The sequence below is a fragment of the Aricia agestis genome, chromosome 11 (genome assembly GCF_905147365.1).
Source record: "Aricia agestis chromosome 11, ilAriAges1.1, whole genome shotgun sequence".
In the NCBI taxonomy this organism is placed as follows: domain Eukaryota; kingdom Metazoa; phylum Arthropoda; class Insecta; order Lepidoptera; family Lycaenidae; genus Aricia; species Aricia agestis.
In genome coordinates this window covers 10,626,573-10,648,618 of record NC_056416.1, presented here as the reverse complement: position 1 = coordinate 10,648,618, position 22,046 = coordinate 10,626,573, and the positions used below count along the sequence as shown (strand labels likewise).

Sequence of the window (22,046 nt, the reverse complement as noted above, 5' to 3'; positions counted from 1 at the left end):
TTGGACTTATATTGGAGGACTGATGCATATTTTCACAATTCGAGTCACAAAAAAAGAGATAAATAACCCCAAAAAGACTGCTATGGGACTTATTTTAATAGAGCAGTCGGTGAAAACAATCATTAAATTCTACTTAGAGCATTTCAATGATTACCAATAAACGAAATCGTTTAGACTAAATACCTAAGGCTTCTTACAGACGAACGGCACGCATTGACGGCACGCCTCGACGGCAGTCGAGCCGTCGACACTTGTCCTGCCGTCAACTGCTATCGAATGCGTGGCGTCGACAAGTGCCGTTCGTCTGTAAGAGCGCTTAATCTTAAAATTATCGACAATCTCTATCAATCTCGATTATCTTCAGATTATGCTATAGTATTAATTAATCGTAAACATAATCTTATAAACAAATTGATCAATCTGCTTTATACAATTTAGTAGAACCTTTCTTAACCTTTGTGTACGATATTGGATGAAAAATTTGTACTGCACCTAGGGTTACCAACCATGCTGTTTTAAACAGTATTATACTGTTTTTCATGTTGAAGAAAAATAAAGTATACAAAATACTATTTTCAGAATCAAAATGTCAACATTTTATTATGGCGTATTAAACCTAGACGCTCAGACTTTTTTTAAATTTCAAGTTAGTTTTGCGAGATGCTCTAATTAATACCTGCATCGTACTGTCCATTTTACTAAAGTACTGTTGAAAATACTTCAGGGCCTGTAGACAAGTGGCAAATCGCTAACGCTAACGCAAGCGCTACAAAATGTATGCGATTTGACATAAGTCATCGCTTCGCTAGCGAATACTAATGTCAAATCCATACATTTTGTAGCGCTAGCGTTAGCGTTAGCTTAAGCGTTTTGCCACTTGTCTACGGGGGCTGAGATCTGAATACTTTATTTCTTGCCAAAAAAGTTGGCAACCCTGCACCAGCCAGTCGCTTTGAGCTAACCTATTCAGAATATGAAGCTAAAAGTGAAAATTCAAAATTGTTTTTTATTTTCAGGCTCCCCTTTCTGGTGTTTGCTCGACATTGTGCCAATTAAAAATGAGAAACGGGAGGTGGTGCTGTTCCTGGCCTCGTTCAAGGACATCACCAATACGAAAATGGCCGCCATGAACACTAACGAGGAGTTCGACAGCGGTAAGTGGAAATGAAATCACCTTTTTGTACGTACTGAGCGACTCCGCAAATAAAATTGGAATTCAGTATCAAGGAAATTAATTTATATGCTTGTGGATCTACGTTATTTTGTCAAGTTAGGACTAGCTATCTAATCACACATCACGATAGACACAGATCACGAAGTAATATTTACTTGACATAGACGCAAGAGATGACGTAGATCCGATATCTAGCTATGAATCAATTTCTTTGATGGTAAAATGCGGCCGACAAAAGAATGCGTTTAGGTGATCAATTTGTGATTATGCAATATTTCATTTTTAAATGAAAACTTCTTTAGCGGCGTTGAGCACTGTGGAATGGGTAAAAACTGTGAAACTCGCGTCAGATTCTCGTGCTGATCGCAAAACCGTAAGACGGTTGGAGAGTAGTGTTGTAACATCGAAATCGATTAATCGAACAATCGATTGCTTTTTTTCGATTATCGATATTTTTTAATCTCGATTTTTTTAAATAATCGAAACCTTTACAACTTTTTTAACCCATTTTTATGAAAATCGATTAATTTAAAAAATCGATTTTCATAAAAAATGGGTTAAAAAAATTGTAAGGGTTTCGATTAATTAAAAAAATCGATTTTTTAAAAAAACAATTTTCATAAAAAATGGGTTAAAAGTTTAATCGATTAATGGGTTTCGATTAATTAAAAAAATGGTTTTTTTTAATCGATTTTCATAAAAAATGGCTTAAAAAAATAATGCACAACGTTAATAATCAAGTTTTCACTTCTGCCGGCACTCCCGGAGTGCAACCCGTCTTTTTTTATTTTGGTGACTTATCTAAGTTGTATCTGTTCTGTATTTACCGTTGGAAACGATGAGAAAATTCCATTTGTGGGAGTTAGCAGATTTTTGACAGCTGCAGATAGTTATGGTATCATCAAATATTAACCCCGCGTTTCACCTAGCGTTAAAAACGATCAAAACGCCTCCTGTTTTGAGCGGTTTGATAGTTTTTAACGCTAAGTGGAACGCGGGGTGAGTGTACGGTAGCTGTAAAATGTATTTATTCAAATGACTTTAGATAAGTTACCATCACGCAGCTACTGAATATTCCTGCTTACCCCACTAAACCACAATTTCAGAACCGCATTCTTTCGTCCCAAAGTACAATCTCGTACAGTTTCATACAAAGAATAGTGCCGCTTAGTCTGTACAAGTTTTGCCATTTAAAATTCATAATCGTTGTAATAACGTCTACTTATCGGTTACCGATGTACAGTGTAGTACTGTATAGGTCTTATATTCCTAGTTTAGTTTCCCAGAGTCGCCACACCGCACGAGCACGGTAAAGTCCATATGAAATAATATTTCCTTTATACTTTTTCATTAGTTCTTTATAAAATGGAAGAACGTTGTTTCTATTAGCTACTTTCCTGTCCTGAGTAGGTTTTGCAACTAGAATGAAATTGAACAACTATTACTATATGTTCACTGAATAGATTCAAAGTATTTTTATTGTACACTAGTATTTAATGTTATATTTCTACCGTGTATTATATTAAGTAATTTCTGTTTTGTATATTATGTGACTATATCCCCATTGAGTATATAACCATAAAAGAGGTGTAATGTCGGTCATACTATTTGACAAATTCGATAAACAACATTTTTTTGCTAAAACGTGCAAAATTTTTCGGTGTTTTGATCCTAGTTTATCTACTTAAAAACTGGTTAATTTAATAACGTTAGCCAATCAAAAGCCTTAAAAACTGGACATCAGATCCCCAAAACGCAATAAGTGCTGCAGCGTTTTGACGAAATTTGTTTTCATACGTTTATCGCTCTAATGGGTACGTGCTCGATGGTATCGCCTGTATGTCAGCCTCTCTACGTGCAGTGTTCAATGATGTTTAAAAGTATCAATCGTATTGAGACGCTCTACGTGATTACCCCCGACGACGGCAATTTCAAACAAATTGACATTGCGAGATTGATACTTGATCGATTTTGATACTTTGATATGCAAAGTACTCACATGCAGTTTTGCTCGATAGTTTTATACCAAATCGAGTAATAATAACTGTGTGGACCGCAAAACTCACAGCTCGAAGGCTCGTATCGAGCCGGCTCGATGGAATTAAATATATCGATTTAGAATAAAACTATCGAGCAATGCTGAATGTGTGGACGAAATTACGAGCCGCGGGTTTTGCTCGACGTTATTGCTCGATCGAGCAAAACCGTATATGAGTACTTAGCAATACTCTATAATCAAGTCATCAATATGCAAATGTTCAATTAGACCGTCACTCTGCATTTGTAGAGAGAGTAACATACAGTATTTGTATATTGTGTAATTTATATTATGGTAAAACCACCCTGTATTATAATCCTTGAGTCAGTTGCTTGTTATTTTTGCAAGTCTTGGCCATATATATTTCATTTTTATGACACTTCAGTAACTTTCATACAACTTACATACATTATTCCATTGTCTGCATTTTATTAATATTTCATCACGGCATTTTGCGGTATAAGCTTCCTATTTTATTAGATACAAAGATTTTCTAATAATTTAATATTTAAATATATCACGTAGAGTCTTCCATCTAAATTCTTAGCAAAGAACATCTCTACTTTATGAACTGATTCATGCCATAGTTTTATTACTGCTTATTTTGTACTAAGCAACAAATACTCGACTTCCGGGTAAGCTATTACTTATGAGGCAAAAAAAAAATTAAGGTATTATAAGTTAGTAGCTCCAGCAAAGGGAATGCCAAAGTACCTATGTCCTACACTCCGAGCTAAAACTTATAACATAAAGTTACTCGCACTATTGCTCTAGAGAACTTCATATGCCCGTAATGTGCTCATCCTACCGATATTAAACTTTGTGGTGGCCTATTTTTAAAAAGTTATGAATAATATCAAAGCCGCCGACGCATAAAATATTATTCATAGTCGTTTATTCCTAACAAGTCGACGTGGCATATTATAATTTCTACCTTAGTATGTTGAGGCTAAAAATTGCCTGCGGCTCCCCCGCCTAAATAATGAGTTCCACAGAAAACTAATTTTTCCCGTGAAAAGCATACTTGTTTCCCCATGGTCTACTCTACATCTGTGCCAAATGACAAAAAATTCGAACCAGTAGTTCGTGATTTTAGCGCTTTTAAACAATCATCACTCATCAGCTTTAGTTTGCGCACCGCCTCCAATCTCCATCTGTCAGACTCATGGATACTACTAACACGGAATCATGGTACAAGTTAAAAATATTACGGTTTTACTACAAAAAATTTAAACACCTGTTGAACAGTTGATTAGAAAAAATTTAGTACAAAATGGTCTCAAAACAACTGTTCAATAGATGTTTAAATCTTTTGTGGTAGGTAAGACCGCTAATTTTAACTTGTACCAAGCATAATTGTGATAATATAATAGACAAGAATACATTTTAATCATTATATAAGTAGCGATTCCATGAGTATTAATATTATTATATTTAATCACTGCATATCTATTAAATTGAATTTATTAAATAACATTTTTAGCCTTGAGCATAGGATTTTTTGGTTTCAAATTATACATTTAAACAATACATTACTTATGCTTGCATTTACTTCAATCATGTAACCTACTGGCGAGAGTGCTGAAAAGTATACGTTATTTCAAACAACCAATCATCTTTCATAACAAATCATTTAAGATTTGTAATTAAACAGTACTTAAACACATGTCACATACCTTAATCTCAACCGACTTCAAAGAAAGGTTTTCGGTTTCCAAACCAATTGAAGTCCGTTACCACGTTTTCATTTAATTACATTGCATTTTTTATGATTTTAAAATGTTCGTGCTTTAATACAGGCGAAGGATTTTCCTTTTAATTCAAAAATCAAAGCTCGCTTTTGGGGTTCAAAATGAGCAACATGAAAAATTCCATCATTAATCATTGTCGAACGTCACCGTGTTTAATAAACGGTAAAGTAAATAAAAATAAAAAGAAACGAGACTTGGCTCTTGTGCGTTTTCGTGAATATTCATTACGGTAATCCTCACATAACACGAACGCGTTCGTCGAAATGATATTTGTCGCTTTCATCGCAAAGAAAATCCTTCGCCTTATCGTTTTATTATGAGTACCGGTCGCGAGAGGTATAATTTGGCGCTTTCATACGCTTAATGACTTAATTTGGCGGTCCGTATCATTTGAGCCGCTTACAGATCTTGCATGTGGAAATGTTTCGAGATTCAAATTTCGTTTATTTATCTTTAAGCGCTTTGCTCTCTTGGCTTTCCGCCCACGTCAGTCGTTATTACTAACTTTCGGAGCATACTTGCGTAAGGCCCACATAAACACAAGTATGCGCTACGACATGACGAAAAAATCGATTTTAATATTCATCCAAATCGATCGACGTGGTCGGGGAGCGTAGTGTATGAATGGGCCGTTGCGTCGGGCCGATTGTAACAGGGTGGTTTGTGATACAGGAGCCGCGGTGCGGCCGTCGGCTGGTGTGGTCACTCTAGCGTTATCCCCATTTGTACCCGCAGCGGCACTCTTGGGCGCCCGGTTTCGAGCTGAATCTAGTTGCCTACTTCCAGACCCCAATGGCAATCTTGACCCGGAAGCCCCCTCGCCCGCTAACATGGGCAGGCGGCGCTCCAGGGCAGTTCTTTACCAGCTTTCAGGACACTATAAACCGGACAAAATGAAGACCAAACTTAAACTCAACAATGTTAGTAAGGTATCTATGTCTACACTAACACTAATTAACTGCCAAGGTACTCGAAGTAGAGGCTTTATAGTTCGTAGATAGAGATCATAGTCACTATTTGAAATTGAATACGATTAACAAATACTAATCTAAGGGCCTGTTTAACCACTTTCTGATCAAAAGTGCTTAATAGGCTATTCACAACTTTTTTGACGAATTCGCCATACTTCATCTGTCAAGTTAATTGGTGGATAGCCTTATCAGGAAGTGGTGAAACAGGCCCTAAATGAAATTAACATAAACGTTGTCTTAGTATGATTTTACATAGAAACTATTATCATAGTGCTTAGTAAAATTCAAAGCGTCCCGTTTATGGACACTTCGCAGTTATTATAGTTTCAGCTGAGACCATCTCGTTCTAGATTCTAGTTTAAGTGTCTATAACTGGATAAACACCAGCTGGTGTCGTAAAATCAATTCATACTATAGTAGAGTTAAAGTGCAGTGAAGAGCAATTATGAAAATGTTTTAAGCGGGTTTACGCGTATTTTATTTCCAAACCACTTTTACTAATAAATAATACATAACGCACTTTTTAGCAATTTAGTCAAGTAGATTAATAAGTAATTTAGTCGAGCCAATTCATATTATTCCGTTTTTCGCGGGCGAGTAGCACCTCCCACCACGAAGTGCGAACGATTTTGGTGCAGAAGCGAGAATTTTAGCTACTAAAATATTCGCTACTTGCCCAAACTACTGGCGGCTGGCCTAATGCGAACTAGTCTTTGGGGCAGGAAAATAAAATATTTACATATAATATCTAAAGACAGCTCTGTTTTGACTGGCATATTGGTACAGTCATTACTGTCAAAGACAAACCTAGAATAGTTCTTAGGAACGTCATTACTACTTAGTTAGAAAGATCGAGTATGAGTATTATAATTTGCTATAATATTATGGTTGCTGTTAAGGGTTGGTGTTGTGTACTAACCCACATTCTAAATGATCTAAAGAACATAACCGCATTCATAACTCAATGCGTCCTTTATTTGTGGGCTGGTACACAAATGCTTAACAGCGTCCATAAAACGTTTTGAGTTTCCCATTTCTGCGTTTCGGCTTTCCTCTACTATGAACTGACCTTAATCAACCCGCGTCAAACAAACCGCGCTCCGAATTAACACCTAATGTGTTCTAAATTCGAATTCTCACGCAATTATTCATTGTAGAACCTTCTCCACTCGTCGGACCCGCCGCTCCCCGAGTACAAAACATCGGCCATCAAGAAGTCCCGCTTTATAATATCACATTACGGAGTGTTTAAGACGTTTTGGGACTGGTTGATACTGATCGCGACTTTTTACGTGGCCGTGGTTGTGCCGTACAACGCGAGCTTCGTGGACGAGGGTCATCCACGGATAAGCGTGACCAGTGATGTGGTTGTCGAAGCTTTGTTTATTATTGGTAAGTTTTCTTGGGTTAGCTGACTTAAGAAGGAATGATATACTTATTATATTTAAAGTGGAAATATTTTCTTTGTTGTAGTGAGGTAATGTATATTATTATATATTACTAGTTACTCGTTAAACTAAGTTACCTGTGTGTACTTTATGAAGTAGTTTAATTTTGATTAAAAGTTAAATTGACTGTAAAATTAATTTTTAAAATATGGAAAAAAATACTTGAATCTTGCCATTGTGCGCTTTTTTTAATTTCGGACGTGGTGGAAATATCGTGGACGTTCGCGGTAAAACGATAACATAGGGAAGTAAAATGTATGGAAATATATTATACTAGATGTCCCGCGCGGCTTCACCCGCGTAAATTAGGAATTTTACAGAAACCGTACATTTTCCCAAAAAAAAGATTTCCCCCGTTTCTTCCACATTTTACTGAGTTTCTTCGGTCGTATTAATCTTAGCGTGATAATATAATCATATCTAGCCTATAGACTTACTCGATAAATGATCTATCTAACACTGAGATAAGTTTTTAAATCGGACCTGTAGTTCCTGAGATTGACGCGTTCAAGCAAACATACTCTTCAGGTTTATAATATTAGGTAGGTATAGATTTTTTTTAATTATCGCTTGACAAACTCGAGTCTCGATCTAAAAGACTATGAAATGGTATAATATGGTAGTGATGATGATGATGATGAATGTAATTTGCATAGTATAGCATATGTTTCTGTTTTTAAAACAACGCCGAAACTCCCAGACTTGTATCTATAAAAAATCAGGAGTTCTCTCAGCACCTTCCGAACCACGGTATACCAGGTATATCTAGGTGCAAAATTTACTTGTTGGTAGCATATGCTTAGAATACTTCTCACGAAACCGAAGTCACCACATGTTTCACTATAAGTTTTGAGGAGTTCCCTCGATTACTTATGGATCCTTCATAAGATCACCACTTTTGTGAATATAATACCAAATTGGGATGATACCCTATATGCCAAAAGAAAAATTTTGAAAATCGGTTAACAAATGGCGGAGTAATCGTTGAATATAAGAAAACGAACATAACACCTCCCCCATTTTTAAAGTCGGTTAAAATTGTAGCCTGTGTGTTATTCTGATGTATAAGCTAATATAGCTTGTAAAGTTTCATTAAAATCCGTTCAGTAGTTTTTGCGTGAAAGAGTAACAACCATCCATACATCCACACATCCATACATCCAAACAAACTTTCGCCTTTATAATATTAGTAGAATGAAGATGTTTCTAAACCGTCGACAATAACTTTTTAACGTGCACGTTAGAGGACATCACGATGACTAGACTCTTCTGAACCGCGCAAAGCGTCCGCGGTGCGTAAAACCAAAAGGACATTTAACGTACCCAACGTTTTACTGTGGAAGTCGGCGTCCACGATAACGTGACGTCCGGAATTATAAAAGCGCACATTGCCTCTCGAAAGTAAAATTTTCACACGAAAAATTTTCTACACTCTTTGGCTGAATAGAAGTAAATGAAGTAAGAATATAAATTAAATTACATTGTTAGAGACAACTCTAGCGTTTAAGGAAATATTTAACTTTTAGAAATAAATTAAGTAAGAAAACTATTGACATTATATTATTAGGAGAGGTAGAATAATATTATAATATTATTATGAAAATTTCATATTTTCACTTACATTTGATGTAAAGCAGTAATCCTTAATTAAAGTAGTAATTATTATTTATTAAATCGGTGGAGCGTTGCGAACAGGTGGTTAATAAAGAAAACCTTCTTTTTAATGTGATTAAAAATATCTCCTATGCTGCCTGAAAACCCCGGTGTAATATTCAATCTTATAACTATCCAAAAAAAGGTTCTAAACACCTTCACCGTAACCTAAAGGAGCATGTACATTGCAGATATAGTTCTCAACTTCCGCACGACGTTCGTGAGCAAGAAGGGCGAGGTGGTGTCGGACTCTAAGGCAATCGCACTCAACTACATCCGCAGCTGGTTTGTCGTAGACCTGCTGGCGGCGCTGCCCTTCGACCTGCTGTATGCGTCGGACGTGTATAGTGGAGCGGTGAGTATATGAGTAGTATAGGTAGCGCAAGGTTATATAAGTAGTAGTATATAGTATTAAATATATATCTAAAGATCACCATCGTACACATAATGTCAGACCGCAGCGTCGGCGTGTGCCGCATTCTCCATAGATTTTTACAGGTTAAAGTTACGATCTAGTGTCGTCATAAAATGTATGAAAACCTGCCTAGCTACCGGTCCACATAGTGCACCAGTTATTTGAGTACCTATCCTACCTATCGTATTACAACAATTAAATAATAATGTTTAACAATAATTATAATCTTTTAATTCAATGGGATTACATTATTTTATGAAACGATGCAAAATATTTTTCAAAACATCCAATGTATACACCCCTTTCTTCTCCCTAATTACGTGCCTGCGTTTTATGGCTGTGCAATTGAATAGTTTATGCAGATTTATTTGCAAATACTTTTCCAACCGAATATTTAGATTTGAATTCATTTTTCCATTCTCATATTGTAAACGAGAAAGTTTGTGTTTTACGTTTTAATCGCTAAACCAATTTTGCTGTAAACTAACTTTAGTAGTTATGGAAATACCTTTAGTCCTAAAAAATGACATAGGATACTTTTTATCCCTCAAAAATATACGGTTCCGACACGATAAACTTCTGTGCATTTCTTATTTTCTCTACATTATCGGAATGTATGACATTGTCCCCAGGAATCAACCCACGGCAACGTCCACCTGGTGAAGCTAACCCGTCTGCTCCGGCTGGCACGACTGCTGCAGAAGATGGACCGGTACTCGCAGTACTCGGCGCTGATCCTGACGCTGCTCATGCTGTCCTTCACGCTGGTCGCCCACTGGCTCGCCTGCATATGGTTCATCATAGCAGAGAAGGAGATAGAACATCATAAGAACGATAACTGGGATTTGGGTAAGTAAAGAGGTAAAGCGTCAAAAAAAATTTTAAGTAAGACCAACCTGGATTTTAAAGTATGTTAGCAAAATGTATAACGAAGCATTTTTCATATTTATGAAAGAGAAGGTACCTATAATATTTTTAATGTCGATTTTATAATTCCGGACGTCACGTTATCGTGGACGCCGACTTCCATAGTAGAGTGTAGACGTCGTGATGTCCTCTAACGTGCACATTAAATAGTTATTGTCGACGGAAATTTAAAAGCGTCTTCATAATATAATATTTCCATACATTTTATGATTTCACCTCCCTATGTTATAGTTTTACCACCGACGTGCACGATTTTACCGCCACGTCCAAAATTATAAAAGCGCACAATTATAGGTCTGAAATAATCATTTTAGGTGTGTGATTTCTTATAGTTTTTTACGACATCAATTTAATCTCCAAAATGCTACTTTAGGTTCAAAGTTAGCTTAGGTTAGCCTTGCTTTTTAGGGTTCCGTAGCCAAATGGCAAAAAACGGAACCCTTATAGATTCGTCATGTCTGTCTGTCTTTCTGTCTGTCTGTCTGTCCATCCGTATGTCACAGCCACTTTCCTCCGAAACTATAAGAGTTATACTATTGAAAATTGGTAAGTAGATGTAGTCTGTAAACCGCATTAAGATTTTGATACAAAAATGGAAAAATTATTAAAAATTTTAGGGGTCCTCATAGGTACAACTGAAACAAAAAAAAAATTCAACTAACCTATACGTGTGGGTATCTATGGATAGGTCTTTAAAAATCATATTGAAGTTTCTTCTATAATGTTTTTGTGACCTGAATAGTTTGCGAGAGAGACTCTTCCAAAGTGGAAAAATTTGTGTCGCCCCCCCTCTAACTTCTAAAGTAGGGGCATGATAAGTCTAAAAATAATATATGATGTACATTATTATAAAAACTACCAACTAAAATTGGTTTGAACGAGATCTAGCAAGTAGTTTTTTTTTATACGTCATAAATGGTAAACCTTAAATTAATTTTCATTAAATCAACTGAAATATCAAAAACCTTTTAATTTCATTAAAATGAACCTTATTACTGCTGCGGAACCCTTCATGGGCGAGTCCAACTCGCACTTGGCTGCTTTTTTTATATGTAATTGATTGTACCGTTGGTTCTTGGTGGAAATTCATGTTGAACACTAATAAAACAAAATATTGCTTGCTTTTTCTGTTAGAAGTTAGATCCGATTGAAACGTTATTCTTTATCAATACAAAATTTATACAAGTCATTTTTTCATCAAGATACCACACCATTACAAGTTAAAATTCAACTGAATCCTCCCAAAATCATCAATAACCTTTGATTTGGTAGTGAAATGATTGAGCGCTCGACTTGATGCGATTCCCGTGTTCGGTGGGAGCTCGAATTATTATTAATCAGTTCTCTTATCAGTTTGACGTTAATTGAGGAGGGTCTTACTACAGTATTACGTGCAGTAGAGTAACTTAAACGCCTTGAAATCAAATTTTCACACACTTACAGACTGCCGCACAGCGCACTTAGAGTCGAAAATTAATTTATACTTAACTGTAATTAATTCAAAATTTTGACATAAGCCCCATATATTATCTGTCAAACTCTTCATTAAATTGAAGGTTAATCATAAATTTTATATGTCTCTGAGTACGGCGGTTAGACTTGGACTTATTGACTTGATACTTTCTTTGCTACTTCACGATATTATCTAAAATCACGATTGTGCGTGCTATCGTTTCAGGTACTTAAATTGCAAAAGGTTTACTGCATAATATAATTTTAAATATTATTTCTTCATATGGAGACAAGCTTAGTTTTAGTATATTATGGGCAAACGACGTGATACAAATTTGTTCTGCTACTTTAAATTACCCGAAATCACGCTTATCGCCTCTACCCGAATCAAGTTAAATTAAAGAAGGTCTACTGTTTATTATATATATTGTGTTCTTAGTTTATTGACAAGCGATGGGCCGATGGTAATGCTGATAAGCAAAACCGTTAAAAGCCTCCCTTCTGTTTATTGAATACAAGATTTAGGTAATTGTTAAGGATCGAAGATTGTCTATAGTCCTAAGTGTTTCTACTTAATTTAATATTGTAGAACAGTGAAGATGTTATTAACTATTTAATCTGATGATCGCTTTATTAGTTTAATACCAATTTAAGCTGTTGTGGAATTTTATGACATAGGTTTTTCTTTACTTAAGTTTTTAATTTAAGTAAAGAAATAAAATTTGGCGGAGTATTTTGTTAGGAATTATAGCTTTATTTCGATGTGCTGTATGTAGCATAATATATCTTCAAAAGCATTAGGTTAGATGGGGAAAAACTTGTATTCTCTAGAGTCACATACATAATAAACTCCCATCCACTCCCATCTAGCAATAATGCTGCGTTGTCTATCAGTTCAATAATGAGGGTTTTGAAGCTCGTGGCATCTGACAGCTGTTTGATATGACAAGGATCCAACAGGATCTGCGTTTCCTGATGTCAGAAAGCGTTTCTTATATATTCTAATATCAGTTTTAATACATTTTTTCGTTTCTACCCCTTAGCTACACAAAAATTATCGAAACCCTCCATCAAGCCGGTAATTTTACAGTGTGTTAACTGGATACTTGGACAACTTGCATTCGATAACTTCGACAGTGAAGTTAAAAATAAAAACTATATATAATTTAATTTTTCGACGCGTTCTGCCGAATATTGTATCGGGGATACATTTTTAATTCCTTACTTTACTGCAATTTTTTTTAGTGCAAGTGATGTAAACTTTTCCAAGTTTTAATCACCGATCATGATCGTAACAAACTGGATGCCAAACAGATGAAACCCTTCAAATTTAAACGCTTTGATCTTCCCGTTTGATCAAAATTATTTAAGAAGGAAAAATAATGCATTTCATTAGATACAGTCCAGAGAAAATTAAGGCCAAAAACAACTTTTTATTAGCCATTAAGGTGAAATTAAATACTTTTTAAGACTTTAATAATCTATTAGCTTATTTTTGATACCAAATTAAATTTTCCCGTTTAGTTAGGTACTTTAATACTGTAAAGTGCAGTGCTCCCAAAATGCGTATAGAAGTTTTCGATTTTTTTCGGCAACGGTCGTATTTCCAGAGCGATGGTAGACGATATTGCATTTTCTAATTGCATTGCGTTTAAGATACGTATAGGTATGAGTCAAAGCTCGTCGTCATATTCTTGTAGCTTTTGTAACACGGACATTATTTAAGGTCATTCTTGCGCATTATTAATTTTGGAGTGCTGTGATTTAAACATTCTTAAAAATGCTCCGTATGCGCAGTTTTGAATCATTATACAACAAAAAATATTTAAAATCATAATTACTATTAGATACAATCAAATAAAACATAACCTAAACATCAAACCCACATAAAATTATCTCATTAATTTAAAGTTTTTACTATCATCAAACAACCGTAGCTAAGATCCGCTAGCGCGAAGGTTTTTCTGCAAAAACAGAGTTTTATATCAAAGTGAAATACGACGCAAGTTTTCGCACGTTAATTTTGAAAGGTTTATTTTACAGAACATTATCTTTATAACGTGTACATTGCTTTTATAGTGCCAATAAAACGTCGTGTTATAATTTTATTTTTTATGCTATCGCTCGCGGGACGCTTCACTGAGTGTTAATAACTTGACAGCAATAAAGTTAACGATAAAAACGTTCATTTGATTAACAAGTTTTAATGGGAAATTATATTTTAATAAAATTAAAAATATCGGTATGCTATTGTAATCATCCGCATAAAAAGGATATTTGATAACCCTCAGGAATTGCGAAAATTGGGGGGATAAAAGTTTTATATTTCCTTTTTTCATCGTCAAATCTATTATATTTTTATCGTCAAATTTATTATATAAAATACATGTTTAAAAAAAAATAACACCATTTACATTGTTGGTGATTTATACAGTGTTTTCAGAGCGAAGTAACCATTTTTCAAATACTGTAGACACTGCCTGGGACAAGATTTAAAATGTCCGAATGGGTGTCCACTGTCCAAGCACGTACGGCATTCTCGCAACATAGTCGGCCTAGTCCAGAGGAATGAGCAGGTCAATACGTCTGGGGTAAAGCATATGCGGGTTTCCTCACGATGTTTTCATTCATCAAGCGTCCATATTAAATACTTGAGCTGAAAATGTCTTGTTACACGCCTCCACCCAGGATAGAACCTGCACCATCTCGAATGCGAAGCAACGATCTTCCAACTAGGCCACGGAAGCTCTTAATTTTGTTAAATTTCATTAAAATTAGTAAATTAATTTCGGAGTCTCGTATACGACGTAGGCAAATACATAATATTATACTCTTTATAGACTCGTAATATAAATAATAAAAGTAAGCCAAAATTCACAAAATGCTAAAAGTTTCATCTCCGCTTATTGTAAACTACGTTAAAAACTTTACTATCGTTGAGAAAAACCAAAGAGCCAAAGGCTTTGTTGTCCCACACGTCGTAGAGCGTGCTACGACAGCGCTACGAGCTACGTGTACCGCTACGAGGCTACGACGTAGAGCTACGGCTCGCTGTATAACTTGTATGCTACGAATCTACGAATAATAAAAACTATTTATTATTCGTAGCTACGAATAATAAAAATTAAAAACTGGAAGAGTACCACGACGCGGCGTCGTTTTACGATGCGACGTCGTGACGTGTTTTTGTGTCCCGGCCCTAACTGTGTCAAAAAATGTGACCCGAATACATGCAAACTTTATGCATGTATTCGGTACACAATTTTGTGTAAATATAGAAGTGACAATGTCAACGGCTTTATTTCGTAAATTTGAGTGTTAGTGTTTCGTTGCTATTGCCATATTGTAGTGTGCAAAAAGGAACCAAATTCAAAACGTTTGAAGTATGGGAGTTACGTTTCCTTAGTTTTTATTATTCGTAGCTTGTATGATATTGTTGTATCATGTATGTTGTATAAGCGGTGATGCTTATTTATATTATAACAAAGATGTGCATAGTATTTTATATGTAATTTTATTAAAATTTATTGTGTTAATTTATCATACTTACTTCTTTAGAAACATCGTGAAACCTGAACGAATATTTTTGTATTTTACGTCGTACGCGTTGAACGCGGTGCGGGTGAATGTGCGAGGTTTCACATTATTTCATACAATGAATTCTAAAATACGGCGCGTTCGGCCCGTGCGTGCTGATAAATGTGCGATCACCTTTAAATCTTATCTTTAAACGAGCAATTCTTGTATATATATATATATTAGGGTGGAGGGATAATGTATGAAGAAACTTTTTTTAATTTTTTTTAATGACATAGCAATAGAAAGTTGCTCTTTGATGAGTAAATTCTGCATACAAAATATAGTTTACTTGTCTTGATGTTATGAGGTGCCCTAACCCAATTGAAAATTCGAAAAATACGATTTTTTTTAAAACATTGGTTTAGTTTTGACAAATAGTATTTTTCTATATTTGCTGTTACTTGTAAAAAAAACTACATTGTAATACGTTAAATAAAAGCCTGATGCCTTAGCCAAGACCTTTTCTTTATCGCTTTTCTATAGAATCACCGATCAAAATGTATGGAATTGACTTAAAAATTCGCGAATATGACGTTGACGTTCGACTCGTCTAATGTCAATTCTATACATTTTGATCGACGATTCTATAAAGAATCGATTAAGAAAAGGTCTTGACTACAGGCTGTGGTTAGTGGTATCAATGTTTTTATCGAAGAAATTTAAATATTTATGATATATTGTTACGGTACATGGTATACGGACACGTAGTGCCATCTAGCGACAAACCAGCAAAACATACCGAGGGAACACAGGCAACATAAAACCCCGTACTCAATACTAGATGGCGTTAGGTGCGCTAGTACATACTCGAATAGACTGTGCTCGAACTTTCTAGAAGTGTCTTGTTTACGTGTTTACCGGTTTATTTTGTTTACGTGTTTAGTTGTTTATGTTTATTGTGGTACATGCCCTAGCCTCCTAGAAAGTTCCGACACTTGTTTACTTGTTTACGTGTATCGGAAACTTTCTGGAATTCGTCTCGCCATATAAAAAGCCGCAGGTAGACGGCGCGGCAGTTCAGTTCGTTTCGAGCTATCATCAAGGCGATTTCGGAGTGACAACAAGTGATCAATAGTGAGTGAACCAGTGAAACCTGCGACTTGGCTACGACCTAGGACAGTGATAGTGCTTAGTGATTGGACCTAGTGATTAGTGTTGGGACTTGGTGCTAAGTGTTGTGACCTAGTGTGTGCTTGTGTGACCTAGACTTAGTGAATAAAGTCTTCAAGAGAGTCACCAGGATTTTCTCTCCAAATCCTCGAACCCTAGCACGTAACAATATTATCAAGGAATAATCATCAGAAAAAAGGGGATTGTTTTGTATTAAATTGTTTTTTTATTTCACAATTAGGCATTTCAAACAAAAAACTACTATAATAGTTTGTTAATTACTTCTTCCATACAACGAATAACATCTCCTTTGAAAACTATATTCACAACTGTACCATCACAGCCACCTTTTCTGCCATCAAAATAAATTCTGCGTATACTTTTATATTTGCGATCTGCACCGTGTGTGCTGATCTGTTTTTCATTATTTCTCATCGCATTTTTAACGATCAATGACAGCACTAGAATCCTTTGATATAATAATACCAACAATTAACATCTTTTAACACAGTAGAAGCAGATAAAGCTATAATAGCAGCTGCTCTGTCAGAGATTCAGGTACAATCGCATACGAGAGCTAATAATAGAAAATTGAATCTCTTTTTCTTGGGTGGCTGAGCAGCTACTTAATTTGGCGATTGTTTAGCTTGTAGAAGCTACAAGAAGAAGCTACAATCGCTGGAACTCGTTCTTTCGGTTGTTAAGTCATCATGCAAAGAACGAGAACAAGACGTCTGGTTAGGATCCATTATCTCTTTGTTACGAAGTCATTCTATGTCTTGTATTTTTATTTTCTTCATATTTTTTAGTCGCATTTATATCTACACGGCCTATCATCATTTTTCTTGTAGTTCTTTAATCAAGTAAATACCTAATATACTTCTTTTTTGGGAAGTGACGCTTTTCGCCAGATATGTAAAATTTCCGTAGCCAGTCTTTGGGATACATCATGAACTGTCGGCTCTTTTGTAGTTTTGTCCAGCATTGATTCATTTTAATTTTCATATTAATTAATAATTATGTAATTTTTATAACAGAAATATGAGTTGGTGTTGAGAAACTGGTAACTTCTCCGATAAACCAAAAACGGGATAACATGTCTCTTTTCGTATTTTGACGACATATTATGACTGTAATAAAGAGAAATACTAGCCTGTATAAATTATATCGAAAATAGTATTTTATCAACAATAAGTGAACAGGAATTTAAAAATATTACTTACAGCAGTTTATTTTCTTGTGGGTAGTGCTTAAAATCACTGTTTCTCACAAGCAGAATTACAATACTAGCGCGCACGGCGTTCAGACAACGATTGAAAAGTGCAATAAAATCACCTCTCCTGCCTAAATTTCCCCGTCTATCTGAGCAATATTCAAGCTTAAACAGTTACGAACGTAACGGAATACATATAATATAATTCAGCGTTAATTTGGCAATATTAGAAGTTGGTGGTTTTTGACAAGTTTTTCGAATTTCTCTAAAGTTCATGACGTTGACCTCTAAATTTATTATGATCTAAATAAAATTTTGTACGTATATTTGTGAACAGTAACAGCAACTTTTTATAGGTATGCCGAAACGAATATAAAAAAAAAACATTATTCGCTCCACCCTAATATATATAATTGGAATCTTGGAATCGGCTCCAACGATTTTCATTAAATTTAGTATATAGGGGGTTTCGGGGGCGATAAATCGATCTAGCTAGGAATCATTTTTAGAAAATGTCATTTTATTCGCGTTTTATCGAATACCGAGCAAAGCTCGGTCAAATAGCTAGTAGTAACTAAATTACAAGCTAGTACTAAAAATACAAGTAGTATTTTAGTGTGTACAAAATTTTTGCTAAAAAGTTTGTGAATAGCAATCAGATCAATCATATTCCTTTCAAAATATGATATGGAATAGAATGCAGCTTTTCACTTTACGAAGCAACCCCAAACACACAAAAGCTTTCACACCTCAGTCCGCCCTAAAATAATGGATCTTGTGTTTTATCTCCAACAATGGTATTGCAGTTCCGTCGTCGTGCTTTCGCATTGTTTTCCACTTCTTTGTGCTTTTAAACACTGCAGGTATATAAAGAATCTGGTCGTTTAATAAATTAGCTGCTACAGAGTACAATAACACAACGAAAATGACGTTTTTAGTTTAAAAACCATTTTCACAAGTTTTTCAAAGCAATTTAATAAATAATTTACTATAGCAAATTCACATTTTTTCGCAGGAAAAAGTTTATTTCCTATTGCTTATTTAATATACTCCTATGTGCACAATTTCATAATAATCAGTCCATTTTTTAGTACCTGTTTCGTAGTTTCGGAACCTGTTTGATGCAAATTAGCAAATGAAAATTCAGTACTTTTTTAATGGTATTTAATGCCAAAAAGACTAATTTCTACATAATGTTACGTGCTAGGGTTCGAGGATTTGGAGAGAAAGACCTGGTGACTCTCTTGAAGACTTTATTAACACTGCACTAAACACTAGGTCACAACACTTAGCACTAAATCCAAACACTAATCACTAGGTCCAATCACTAAGCACTATCACTGTCCTAGGTCGTAGCCAAGTCGCAAGTTTCACTGGTTCACTCACTATTGATCACTCCGAAATCGCCTTGATGAAAGCTCGAAACGAACTAACTTGCCGGACCTGCCTGCGGCTCTTTTTATATGGCGAGACGAATTCCAGAAATTTCCCGATTCACGTAAACAAGTAAACAACCGTGGGAAATTTCTCGGCGGCTCGGGCATGTACCACAATAAAACTGCCGTCCTTGCGATAAGTGCAGTAAGTTGAATTTAATTTAGACCTTATGGACTCAGTCATAAGGTCTAAATTCAAACACGCTAACCAATAAAGGGTAAACACGTAAACAAACAATGGACCTTTTTAGAAGGTTCGAGTATGTACTTGCGCACCACGTGTCCGTATACCATGTACCGTAACACTACTCCCCTCTTAGAGATGCTCGTCCCGAGCATCATTGTTACTGCCATGGTAACGCGCCAGACGGTCTATGTGTACCACTTTGAATGTCCCTCTTGGTTGCTTTTGAATCCTGTAAGTCACATCATTCAATCGGGTAACCACTTTGTATGGGCCGTCCCACTTGGTCTGCAACTTTGGAGATTTGCCTTTTCGGCGAGTTGGGTTATGCAGCCACACCAGTGACCCTTCTTCGAAGCCGCTTGTATTCGATTTCCGGTCGTATCTGGTCTTCATGTTCTCACTTGACTGTAACCCATTTTCCCGAACCATGGCGTGTATATAGCGCATCTTTTCCCTTAAATCGCAGACATAATCTGGTACGGTCTTCGGTTCCTCCGGTGACCCTCCTGTCAAGAGGTCTACTGGTACTCGCAGTTCTCTACCGTAATTGACATACGCCGGGGTAGCTTTTACGCTCTCATGCTCGGCGGTACGGTACGACAGAAGGAAGAGCGGTATATACTTGTCCCAGTCCTTTTGTTTGTCATCTACCAATTTCGCCAAATGCCTCTCAAGGGTCTGGTTAAATCTCTCAACCATTCCATCAGACTGTGGATGGTACGCGGTGGTCCTCGTTTTATGCATTCCCAAAATTCTGCACACTTCCTGGAAGACCTGCGATTCGAAATTCCTGCCCTGATCAGAATGGATTTCCAGAGGCACACCAAACCGAGATATCACTTCTTCGACTAATTTAGAAGCGACTGTTGTAGCTTCTTGGTTTGGTATGGCGAACACTTCGGGCCATTTGGTGAAGTAATCCATGACGACCATAAAATACTTGTTTCCCGATTCCGTCACGGGAAATGGCCCAGCTACGTCAACTGCGATTCGTTCCCACGGTGCGCCAACGTTATACAAGCGCAGGCTCCCACGGCTCCTTGTCTGTGGTCCCTTCACTGCAGCGCAAGTAGTGCATTTGCGGCACCAATCCTGTACATCGTCTCGACAATGTAACCAGTAGAATCGTTCTCGCACTTTTGTTAACGTCCTCTTTACTCCTAGATGACCTCCTGATACGCCATCATGCATTTCTCGGAGAACATCCGGTACTCTCGTTCTTGGGACAACTATCTGAAGATGGAACTCTCTGCCGTTGGTCTTCTCCCATTTCCGGTAGAGTATTCCGTTTTGAAGTATCAGGCTGTCCCATTGCGCCCAGTACGCCTTAGTGACAGCGCCAGTGGGTGCAACCTCACTCCAGATTGGTTTTTCATCACCCCGTTTCTTCCATGTGATGATGTGCCGAAGTTCGTCATCTGTTTCTTGAGCCTCCCTCATAGCATCATTCTCCCATGGGCCCAAAGGACTTGTTTTCGTTAACTTTAATGTTACTTCATTAGATTCCTGCTTAACACAATGTTTGCAGTCTTCTGAACACGGCCTTCGTGAGAGTGCGTCGGCATTCCCATGCGACTTTCCGCTGCGGTGTTCGGTCTTGAAGTCATACTCCTGGAGCTGTTCAATCCATCGAGCTACTTGACCTTCTGGGTTCTTGAATTGTAGTAGCCACTTCAAGGCTGCGTGATCAGTTCGCAGTAAAAACTGTCTGCCGATGAGATACTTGCTGAAATGTTGTAGCGTCTTTACGACAGCCAAGAGTTCTCTTCTTGTCACACAGTAGTTTCTCTCTGGCTTAGATAAAGATTTGCTGAAATATGCAATTGCAACTTCTCTTTCACCCTGTTTTTGAGATAACACCCCTCCAATGGCCGTGTTGCTTGCGTCCGTATCGACTATAAACTGACCTTCAGGTTGTGGATACCCCAGGATTGGTGTTTCACAGAGATGTTTCTTCAGTTTCTGAAAAGAATCTTCAGAAGTCTCGTCCCAAATAAACTGTCGTTTATCTTCTGTCAGCCGATGTAATGGCTTGGCTATCTCTGAGAATCCCTTAACAAAACGCCTGTAGTAGGAGCATAGGCCAAGAAATGCCCGCACTTCGGTTTTGTTCTTAGGGGTTGGCCAATTTTGGACTGCTTCTAGTTTCTCCGGGTCCGTCTGAATTCCATCACTGGAGATAACATGGCCGAGATAGTTCACCTTACTCCTGAATAAACGACACTTTTTCGGATTCAACTTTAACTTGGCCCCCTCTATTTTGGCGAAAACTCGTTCTAAGTTTCGCAAATGGTCCTCGAAGTCGCGGCCAACAATGATGACGTCATCCAAGTAGACTAAGCAAGCCTCTCCAACTAAGCCTGCCAGTACACACTCCATGAGTCGCTCAAATGTGGCAGGTGCGTTGCACAATCCAAAGGGCATGACGTTAAACTGCCATAGACCTTTACCGGTGGAGAACGCTGTCTTCTCCTTGTCTTTTGGATGAATTTCCACCTGCCAGTATCCAGATTTCAGGTCCAGGGTCGAGAACCATTTCATGCCACTCAAGGTATCCAGAGTGTCGTCGATTCGAGGTAATGGATAGCTGTCCTTCTTAGTGACATCATTGAGACGTCTGTAGTCCACACAAAATCTTGTGCTGCCATCTTTCTTCTTCACTAATACAACTGGTGAGCACCACGGACTTGCA

The 22,046-nt window shown here is 36.8% G+C and overlaps 1 protein-coding gene across 6 annotated transcripts in view; it reads left to right on the top strand.

Moving 5' to 3' along the window:
- LOC121731522 (potassium voltage-gated channel subfamily H member 8) overlaps window positions 1-22,046 on the top strand; it is a 107,624-nt gene that overhangs the window by 56,131 nt on the left and 29,447 nt on the right. Inside the window, exons 4-8 of one of the 6 annotated variants that reach the window (XM_042120981.1) lie at window positions 1,017-1,154; window positions 5,750-5,883; window positions 7,092-7,326; window positions 9,227-9,390; window positions 10,083-10,299. In XM_042120981.1, coding sequence (XP_041976915.1) covers window positions 1,017-1,154; window positions 5,750-5,883; window positions 7,092-7,326; window positions 9,227-9,390; window positions 10,083-10,299 — 888 coding nt within the window. Of the gene's footprint in view, window positions 1-1,016; window positions 1,155-5,635; window positions 5,893-7,091; window positions 7,327-9,226; window positions 9,391-10,082; window positions 10,300-22,046 lie in introns of all 6 variants that reach the window. The other 5 variants (XM_042120980.1, XM_042120979.1, XM_042120977.1 and 2 more) reach the window with 5 other exon arrangements.